The 11188-nt window shown below is 46.7% G+C and overlaps 1 protein-coding gene across 1 annotated transcript; it reads right to left on the bottom strand.

The window, feature by feature from the left end:
* Positions 1–5058: 5058 nt before the first annotated feature.
* sdhaf1 (succinate dehydrogenase complex assembly factor 1) lies at positions 5059–10930 on the bottom strand. Its single transcript, XM_056290871.1, has 2 exons — positions 10796–10930; positions 5059–7236 (listed from the first exon to the last, which is right to left on the bottom strand). Exon 2 carries the CDS (start codon positions 6550–6552, stop codon positions 6304–6306), a length of 249 nt encoding a protein of 82 aa, XP_056146846.1. The 5' UTR covers positions 6553–7236; positions 10796–10930; the 3' UTR covers positions 5059–6303.
* Positions 10931–11188: the final 258 nt, after the last annotated feature.

The raw sequence follows: 11188 nt of genomic DNA, 5'->3' as shown, positions 1-11188 counted from the left end.
TGGTTGGAACAAAGACCTGCACCCACACCGGCCCCCTCTGGATCATGCTGCCCACCTCTCATCTAACCTGACTAAGCATGCCCAGGCATGCCTAAAACAACATTTGCATGCCCAGGTATGCGTGGACTGACCAAAACAGCTTTCTTTTGTCAGCAATGTACTAGTAGACTTAAAATATGATGGGAAATCGCAAAAATAGGTTATATCTACAAAACAGTGTGTGATGGGAAAATTCTAAGGCGATTTTCATGATCAGCAGCCCAACATACATAGAACACACCCAAGTGTTCAGGAAGCAAAATCTTTGTTGTGCAGTGACTATAGTTACTGGCCCCCAGGCCCCTCCGGGACAAGATGTCACGACAACGTCAAGAGCTTTTCAGTTTCACTATGCTTAGCAATCAGAGAATACCTATTGTCAAAAATGTGATTGGTTGCTGATGTGAAGCAGCAAAAGCTAAGCATTAATAGATGGCATTCTCTGAATCATTTACTGTTTATCAAATACTTTATCAGAAGTTAATTAGCTGGTATGATTAAATCTCTTATCAAGGATGTGACAAACTTACTTCTACCCACACGTCTGTCTTCTATTCACCTGCCTGTCTTCTACCCACCTGTCTGTCTTCTATTCACCTACCTGTCTTCCATCCACCTGTCTGTCTTCTACCCACCTGTCTGTCTTCTATTCACCTATCTGTCTTCCATCCACCTGTCTGTCTTCTACCCACACGTCTGTCTTCTATTCACCTGCCTGTCTTCTACCAATCTGTCGTCTTCTATTCACCTGTCTGTCTTCTATTCACCTATCTGTCTTCCATCCATCTGTCTGTCTTCTACCCACCTGTCTGTCTTCTATTCACCTGCCTGTCTTCTACCCACCTGTCTGTCTTCTATTCACCTGCCTGTCTTCTACCCACCTGCCTGTCTTCTACCCACCTGTCTGTCTTCTATTCACCTGCCTGTCTTCTACCCACCTGTCTGTCTTCTACCCACCAGTCTGTCTTCTATTCACCTATCTGTCTTCCATCCACCTGTCTGTCTTCTACCCACCTGTCTGTCTTCTATTCACCTATCTGTCTTCTATTCACCTGCCTGTTTTCTACCCACCTGCCTGTCTTCTACCCACCTGTCTGTCTTCTATTCACCTGCCTGTCTTCTACCCACCTGTCTGTCTTCTATTCACCTGCCTGTCTTCTACCCACCTGTCTGTCTTCTACTCACCTGTCTGTCTTCTACCCACCAGTCTGTCTTCTATTCACCTATCTGTCTTCCATCCACCTGTCTGTCTTCTACCCACCTGTCTGTCTTCTATTCATCTCTCTGTCTTTTATTCACCTGCCTGTTTTCTACCCACCTGCCTGTCTTCTACCCACCTGCCTGTCTTCTACCCACCTGTCTGTCTTCTACTCACCTGTCTGTCTTCTACTCACCTGTCTGTCTTCTATTCACCTGCCTGTCTTCTACCCACCTGTCTGTCTTCTACTCACCTGTCTGTCTTCTACCCACCTGTCTGTCTTCTATTCACCTATCTGTCTTCCATCCACCTGCCTGTCTTCTACCCGCCTGTCTGTCTTCTATTCACCTGTCTGTCTTCTATTCACCTATCTGTCTTCCATCCACCTGTCTGTCTTCTACCCACCTGTCTGTCTTCTATTCACCTATCTGTCTTCCATCCACCTGTCTGTCTTCTACCCACCTGTCTGTCTTCTATTCACCTGTCTTCTATTCGCCTGTCTGTCTTCCATCCACCTGTCTGTCTTCTACCCACCCGTCTGTCTTCTCTTCACCTGCCTGTCTTCTACCCACCTGTCTGTCTTCTATTCACCTATCTGTCTTCCATCCACCTGTCTGTCTTCTACCCACCTGTCTGTCTTCTATTCACCTGTCTTCTATTCACCTGTCTGTCTTCCATCCACCTGTCTGTCTTCTACCCACCCGTCTGTCTTCTCTTCACCTGCCTGTCTTCTACCCACCTGTCTGTCTTCTATTCACCTATCTGTCTTCCATCCACCTGTCTGTCTTCTACCCACCTGTCTGTCTTCTATTCACCTGTCTGTCTTCCATCCACCTGTCTGTCTTCTACCCACCCGTCTGTCTTCTCTTCACCTGCCGGTCTTCTACCCACCTGTCTGTCTTCTATTCACCTGCCTGTCTTCTACCCACCTGTCTGTCTTCTATTCACCTGCCTGTCTTCTACCCACCTGTCTGTCTTCTACCCACCTGTCTGTCTTCTATTCACCTGCCTGTCTTCTACCCACCTGTCTGTCTTCTACCCACCTGTCTGTCTTCTATTCACCTGTCTTCTATTCACCTATCTGTCTTCCATCCACCTGTCTGTCTTCTACCCACCTGTCTGTCTTCTATTCACCTCTCTGTCTTCTATTCACCTGCCTGTTTTCTACCCACCTGCCTGTCTTCTACCCACCTGTCTGTCTTCTATTCACCTGCCTGTCTTCTACCCACCTGTCTGTCTTCTATTCACCTGTCTGTCTTCTATTCACCTATCTGTCTTCCATCCACCTGTCTGTCTTCTACCCACCTGTCTGTCTTCTATTCACCTGTCTGTCTTCTATTCACCTGTCTGTCTTCCATCCACCTGCCTGTCTTCTACCCACCCGTCTGTCTTCTCTTCACCTGCCTGTCTTCTACCCACCTGTCTGTCTTCTATTCACCTGCCTGTCTTCTACCCACCTGTCTGTCTTCTATTCACCTGCCTGTCTTCTACCCACCTGCCTGTCTTCTACCCACCTGTCTGTCTTCTATTCACCTGCCTGTCTTCTACCCACCTGTCTGTCTTCTATTCACGTGTCTGTCTTCTATTCACCTATCTGTCTTCCATCCACCTGCCTGTCTTCTACCCACCTGCCTGTCTTCTACCCACCTGTGTCTTCTATTCACCTGTCTTCCATCCACCTGTCTGTCTTCTACGCACCTGTCTGTCTTCTACCCACCCATCTGTCTTCTATTCACCTGCCTGTCTTCTACCCACCTGTGTCTTCTATTCACCTATCTGTCTTCCATCCACCTGTCTGTCTTCTACTCACCTGTCTGTCTTCTATTCACCTGCCTGTCTTCTACCCACCTGTCTGTCTTCTACTCACCTGTCTGTCTTCTACCCACCTGTCTGTCTTCTATTCACCTATCTGTCTTCCATCCACCTGCCTGTCTTCTACCCACCTGTCTGTCTTCTCTTCACCTGCCTGTCTTCTCTTCACCTGCCTGTCTTCTACCCACCTGTCTGTCTTCTATTCACCTGTCTGTCTTCTACGCACCTGTCTGTTTTCTATTCACCTATCTGTCTTCCATCCACCTGTCTGTCTTCCATCCAGCTGTCTGTCTGCAAGGTAGCGGTCAGCTGTAAGAATACAACCTACATGTTTAGAAACATCACATGGCGCAGGAGAAAGCGAAGAAACATCGGACAACTGTAAAGTATCTAAACATTGTATTGAGTTTTTCATTGTTCTCTACCATGTGTTGCTTTTGTTCTTGTTCAGTTTCTATTCTTGTTTTGTGGTTACTGTGTTTATTATGAAACGTGTAATATTGTATTAAGCTACTTCAAGTAGGAAAAAAACATCAGTCTTGTGTTTTTGGACCAACCTGTTGAAATAACTGCGCGTTTGACATTCCGCCTCCTGAGTCCGACATGTCTGCGAGTCAACGGCCCTCACACGCCAATACCTTTGATCACTACGACAGAAGGAAGCCTCCCTAATCTTCCCGCCACCATTAACTCGCGGGATAATTATCTGTTTTTGCTGAACTGTGTCACGGCTAAGCGGTGGCAGACTCTGAACTTCCTGTTTTTTTTCTCCTTCTTCGTCTTATAAAGTTGCGGCAGACTAGACGCATGGGAGGCGTATTGCTGCCATCTACATGTGAGTTGTAGAACTTCGTTGAACGCGCTAAATCCTTATGAGCCCAGTGCGATGGAGAAAATGAATAAGTTCCCGTGTTGTTTCACAATATTCCGCGCTGCGTGTTGATTTTGTCTCCAGTTTTAAGATACATTACCGCCACCTCCTGGTCCAAAGTTGCTCTGTAGAGAGCTGATTGTATGGAACAGTACCCAGCTGTGCTTTCTATGCTTTTCCATTCTGTGTAGTTTCACCACCATCAAACCCACAGCACTTTTTATTTTAGCTTAGACTAGTCTCACCTGGTTTACTTTTCTTCTTTTTCCTTTCCTTTGTGGTTCTACCTGGTGTTCTGTTGAACCTCAAGCAGTCAAGACTGAATTGAACCCGAGTCTAAATTAGTTACTCAACAATGTATTGGACGATATGGAGGAGTTTAAAAACAAGTATGGTTGTAGAGTAATACAAATTTTGAAGCTATTTTCCTCCATGTTGTGGTTAGTTTTAAACTTCAATTAAACCCCACTGCCTACTTACATGACTTATATAAGAGTGTAAACTACTAATAAGACACGTTAGTCCCTAGCTAACGGGTCTGACCCTTTAGCCGAGCGGTTAGTGACGTCGCCTTGTGGTGCAGTACAGCCCATATCGAATCCCGCACCGGGCAAGAAAATAACCGGTTACAAGAGTAACACTTGTCATCCAGGGAACAACATGACGTTAGGAATAAAGATCAGTATAGTTAAAAGCAGTCTGGCCGCTCTGGTGGCCGAGCGGAATAAACCGCCGTTCTTGCAGCCCGCTCGTCACGTGGCTGGGAGGTTCGTATCCCAGACTCGCCGTAACCGGTCACGGCCAGAGCGTCCACGGGGTAAGGCATTCATTAGGCCATCCTTACCCGAAGGATAGGGGGTGTAGATCGGTGTAATGTTCGGGGACTCGTCTATCTCCAGCGACCCCTCTGGCCCATCCGGGCGTCTGCAGCCAAGCAACCGAAAGCATTCTCCCTACGTGTCCTTCGCGAGCGAGAGCAGCTGACACGAGTTTGAAGGAAGCTGGTGTTACGACTATCTCCTTCCTGTGGAAACGTGAGCCAGGGGAGCTATTCGACAAGAGTTCCGGCCATATGCCATTGGGTTAATCGGGTGGGATGGGGGGAAAAACTAGGAAAAAAGCAGTCTGTATAATTGCAATTAAGTTTTTATTGGCTAGTTGTAACTATAATGTGCAGATGAATATTCAGTTTTATTGACAAGACATGCTACATTATAAGAATCTGTTGGTCATGGTCAAAGGTTTAGCTAGGCTTTGGGTTTCACATTCCAAAGATTCACATAAATTGCGTTAAATCATTCATGGCCCACTTGTGTACCAATGGCAAAATGCAGCTACATGACATGGCAGCAAGCAGAACTACAGGTGACATCTATCTTCTACCATGCTGGCCCCACAGTCTGTTCAGAGGTTGACTACTAGCTGTTTGTGATGTTGTTGCTGTCACTGTGATATTATGGAGGACACTGACAGCACAAACCTTGTTTACAACCTGGACCAACTACGAGTATCAGTAATGTGTGACTATTACCATATACATGGCATTCTGACTAACATCTGAGCTGGATCCAGACATCTCCATATCCAAATAATGAATATCCTTGCATGGACTCTGAAGCCTCTCACATGAAGTGGCTCTGGATGGAAGCATAAAATTAACTTGCTAAATAAAGGTCACCGTGTCGAGAGTTCACCACCCTGTGAAAACAAACGTTTAAAGAGGATCCACGGACCTCCAGAGGATCTCTGTTGCGTTGTCCGGGGTTCCTGTGTACCAACATTAACGTCTGTCCATGCCAGTGTAGCTGAGATATGATGCCAAAGTGAGTCATCTCAGAACCGAATACTTTCATATAAATTTACCAGTCTAGCCAAATGCAGGTTTATAGATGAATATGGAGAACCAACAGCTGAGTACACTATGTTAACTCGCCTTGATCAAAACATGTCACTAGCAAATGAAATCCACCAGCAGATGGGGCTACAGATGCTTTCCCAGTCAGTCCACAGGCACCAGGTTTTGTGTACATGGAGACGACAACCCCAATTTAAAAGTACAACACGTGTTTTTAATCACATTGTGTAGACCCCCCCCCCCCCCCATTGTACTTGTACTCGTCACGTCAGGCAACGAAATAGACCGCTACGCTACCTGGGCGCATCACATTGTGTAACTGCAGACAGGATGGATGCTGACATCACATCCGGTAGAGAGCTAAACTGACGAGCTCAGTCTCCGGGGAGCCATGTTTACGTTAGCAAACACTGATTTTAACTTTCCAGTACCCCTCTCAGTGAGTGAAATACCAATACGCAACGCATATGTTTGTTTTTCCTGATAACTTTGTTCTTGTTTAGAAGCACGTTTCCTCGAAGGGCCTGGTCAGCTGTCCTCTTTAGGTTTGGAGAAGGAGCCCAGCTGTTTGGTGTTGACGTCCTTAAGCTGCTCCAGCTGGCGCTGGCCACGGCGGTACAGGTACTCGATGTGCATGACGTCAGTCTTCTTGATTCTCGAGTTCTCCCTGAACTCGTCCCGGATCCTGGGGATGAAGCCTGGCTTGGCATGGCCCGCTCGCAGGAACTGGCGATACAGAGCCAGAACCTGTTTCTGCAGTTTACTGTGGCGAACCATTGGCCCGAGATTATCGCCTGCGCAGTGGTCACCAACCCTGCTCTTGGAGAGCTGCCAACCCTGCTCCTGGAGAGCTGCCAACCCTGCTCCTGGAGAGCTACCAACCCTGCTCCTGGAGAGCTACCAACCCTGCTCCTGGAGAGCTACGTCCTGCCGGTCTTCACTCCAACCCTGATTTAACACAACTGTTTCTACCGATTACCTACTTAACAAGACCTTGAGTAGTTGAATCAGGTGTGTCAAATTAGGGTTGGAGTGAAAACCGGCAGGACGGTAGCTCTGCAGGAGCAGGGTTGGTGACCACTGAACCACTCAAATTTACAGGCCTTCCCTTCCAAAATGTTTGTTTTTGGGTTTTTTTAACAATAGATCTCACTGAGTCAACCCCAGACTGGCTTTCTGCCAAAATGACGAAAAGCAGCAGACATCAAGACAACGGTCCAGTGTCAACGGCCAACCTACGCGTGAGAAGTCGTAGTCTTGTTTTTTTGGACCAGTGGATGGATTCAGATGGCTCCAGCACACAGTCATAGATAAAGACAGATCTGTTGTCCACAAACCAGTTTTCTAAATGTGACGATGTCCCCGTCTCATATTGTTTCCACAGTGAAGGACCGCAGATGTAGAGGGAAGCTGTGATTGGCTGAAAGGGAGGAAAGTAGGCGTGATTTGGCCTGGGCTCACCTGCGGGGGAAATAAACAGAGTTTAGTGGTACATTCAAGTCCAAGCTAAAAGTCTTCTTGCCATTCCCTTCCCTTGGCTCAAGGTGGAAATCCACAAAATAACTGATGAAACATGGCACCCAGATGAAGGGAAGTTCATTACCAGTTCCAACGCCCCCTCCTCTGTTCCCTCTTATTCCCTCCCTTAAGTCAGTGGGTCACAAATGTTCCCCTTCCAAACTGTGTCCCACAATCCCTGACATGTGTGCAGCTTGTATGCCTCACGTTAATTTAAAATGATTAGACTTATTTTGTTTTGTCATTTGCATTTTTTTTCCTTCTCGAACACCCTGAAACTGTAGAGTGCAAAACATACTTTTCATATGGTAGTCTACAGGTACAGTACACAAACACAAACAGACCATGAAAGCAGACAGCAGCACAGCATGATAGCTCACGGCTTCTCCCCCTCCCCACAACACCCCACCTGACAGACATTAAGAATTCTATTACGTGTTACTACCTAATGATCCCCACCATTCATAAATGTAAGGAAGCTGCCCCACATCTCAGTGAATCTAGACGTGGAACCCTTCAGTTTGGCCAACATCACCTCGTACGAGGCTGTAACCGTCATGACTTCCATCCATTCCCTATAACAAGGTGTGCTTGTATTTATCCAGTTCCCTAGTATAATCCTGGCTGCATTAAAACCCTCGTGTTGTGCACACATTGTGTGTACTGCCCTTGTCTTAAGGGTCATGTATGAGCCGCCTTCATTAAACCTCTAAATTAAAGCAACTTAATTTAACTTTAAACCCCAAATCAATTCAATTCAGTTTATTGTCATTAACAACAATGTGCAGGAGGCATATTTTAAAAATGAAATGAGGGCTGTGGCTTCACCAAACAGTGCAAGACAGACACACACAAACACAGCAAACACAATATAACATAGAAGACCAAAAGCTAAAAATAAGTTAAAAGAGAGCTGGAGTACAAAATATTTAAAATATCTACAGACATTCAGTGGGTAGCCAGGTTAAGGTGGGCAACAGCTTGTGGAAAGAAGCTGTTTTTGAGCCTGGTAGTGCGGGCTCTGAGGCTCCTGTAGCGCCTCCCAGAGGGCAGGGGGGAGAACAGTCCATGGTTGGGGTGGGTTGGATCTCTGCTGATGCTCAGACCCCTTCGAAGGCAGCGTTTCTGAGAAATGTCTTGTATGGCTGGGAGCTGGGTACCGGTGATATGCTGGGCCGCCTTGACGACCCGCTGCAGAGTTTTCTGGTCTAGTGAGGTGCAGTTGCCGTACCACACTGAGATGCAGATGGTCAGGATGCTCTCTATGGTGCAGTGGTAGAAGTTGGTGAGAATTTTGGGGGATAACGGGCGCTCCTCAGCCTCCTCAGGAAATGCAGGCATTGTTGTGCCTTTTTCACAAGGGCCTGGGTGTTTGAGGTCCAGGAAAGTTCCTCACTGATGTGGACTCCAAGGAACCGGAGTCCACATAAGGACACCACTCGTTTTTATAGGGTCACACATGACCCTAAGACAATCTTAGTACCCTAGTGGTGTACAGCTTTCATGGAAATATGAACACAAACCTTGTTTCACTTTTTCTAACGTTGAGGTCACTGCAGGAAAAGTCTTCACATTTCAGGTGAAAAAAAATCATGTAGTCTTTTCTCTGCTGTTAAGACACTGTTATGGGTCCTTTTGACCCACAAGACAACAGAAGGGTTACGAAAGCCTGCGAGGCTTAATCCAAACTGTGCCTTTGTTGGTCCAGCTGGTAGAGCAGATTTGTTTCTAATAAAATGTGGCGAGCTTGGCAAGGGCTGGTCCAACCACCCCTCAGTTGCCCCAACCACTCAGAATGGGGAAACCAGAGGACAGTCCCACATGAGGTGTAGAAAAGTACCCATAGAACTGTTACATTTCCAGCACTCATTGCTTTGAATTAGACCAAGCTTTTTAAGTCTGACTGGAGTCCAATAATATCTATGAATTGTTCTGTGATGGACTGGCGGCCTGTCCAGGGTGTCTCACTTCCTGCCGCACAATGACTGCTGGGATAGGCCTCAGCATCCCATGACCCTGCTCAGGATAAGCGGCTTGGATAATGAATGAATGAATGAATGAATGTTTTATAATGTATAAATTTGCTCTTACTATCCCTTACTGGCCAGCCCATGTTCTGGACGGTATTCTCCCAGACCTCTTGTTCAAGCTCAGTGTCCAGGTGCCTTCACATATTATCCTCAGACTCTCACTTGCACCATACAGAGCATTTATTGCCAAGTTTTACAATACAGTGAATGATTGTATAATATTTGGAAGTTTTAAGAACCTTTGCAATACACGTTCATCCTGTCCTGTATTGTAACCCATAGACTGTACACAACTCCGTAATTGGAGGTATTTCCAGAAGTCCTCTTTATCAGTTAAATTATATTGATACTCCTATCAGGGGTAAAGACCCCTGACAGGAGTAGAACACTCCTTCCCCAAATAGATCAGCAAGTAAATATAATGAGATTATTAAAAGGCCCTGCTGATCTGGGTTTAGTTTAATGAAGGCAAAGAGAATGGTGCACACTAGGCTGGAAGGAACGCAGGCTGTTTGACACAGTGATGAAAAGCTTGTTGGACTTTAACTGACCACTTAATTAACACGTATCGATAGCTGTCATCAATAGCTGTCAAATGTCATAAGCTGGGCCTGACTTGGGTTACAGCAAGTGTTGTGTGGGCCAGACTTGACTTGGGTTACAGCACATACTATGTGGGCCAGATGTGGCCCCAATTTAATGAGCCAGGCTTGACTGTAGTTAAGGCACATGCTGTGTGGGCCAGAAGAGGCCCAAATGTTATGATATAAGGTGGATCTGTGGCTGAGTTGAGGCAGTCACACTCACCCTGAGTCAGCGCCGTCATTAAAGGCCAAATGTGGGCCGTAAGATAACTGCAGATGTGGGCCATATTTGGGCCAAAGATCCTTTGCTATCTGGGTTGAATAGGGCTGAACTGACAAAAACAGTTGGATCAGTAGTCTCACTTCTGATTCAGCATGATGAGGAGGAGGAGAGTTAAAAAATGTGTGTGTTTCTCCATCCATCATAGATATGTCCAATAGCCTGGGTGCTGTTCCTACCGAGTCCAGCTGAAGACAGCAGATTCAATACCCAACAGCTTGTCCACTTAGCCAAGCGTGTGTAGACACGGCAACATGACAAACGGGCACCGTTTCTGGAGGAGTCGTGCCATTCATTTCTGAAGAGGATCCTGGTTTGCCACAAATACAAACGATCTGGCCACGACGGAAATAAATACGGTTAACGCTCAAGAGTAAAAGTTAACAACACAAACAAACTGAGGCTGGTTTTAACACGGTGAAGGGTGCAGGTATGAGCAGCTGCTCTGGGTCGCAGCAGGCGCGACATTGTTCTGCTTAACGGTGGAATAAACGTGTCTAGTTAATCGCGTAACAGTGTAACGAGTCTACACATCCGCGGTCGTCACGGTAATAATAGTTAGTTTATAATAGATTGGTTCACAGCAACAGAGAATCAGACCGAGTCACCTGTTCAAGTAAGGCAGACATGTTTCCCCCCTCGTGTTAAAGGGGAAATCCGTCCTTCCCCGAGCCGCTTTATCCCGAAGACACTTTGTAGCGATTCCGGCTGACAGTTGAATCCACCTCTGTTCGACCTCGCGGAGAAACACGCTCCGACGCAGACGCCCCTTCCGGTTTTCGTTTCTCATGGAGCGCTTCCGCGGCGGGGCGGAAACGCAGATTTGTTTCATAACGACTTCGCGTTCGCACGTTGAACTGCGATTCAAACCCCTCGGTGGCGGCGTGTTTTCAGAGCAGCGATACGTCAGCGCCGCTTCCCCTGTTTAGAGGAGTTGCGTGTTATCGATATCGTAACCGTGTTACGCGACGGACCTTTATTTTGAAATACGTTAAACAGGA

This window comes from Lampris incognitus, chromosome 1, assembly GCF_029633865.1.
Source record: "Lampris incognitus isolate fLamInc1 chromosome 1, fLamInc1.hap2, whole genome shotgun sequence".
Classification (NCBI taxonomy): domain Eukaryota; kingdom Metazoa; phylum Chordata; class Actinopteri; order Lampriformes; family Lampridae; genus Lampris; species Lampris incognitus.
This window is presented reverse-complemented; position numbering and strand designations above follow the sequence as displayed.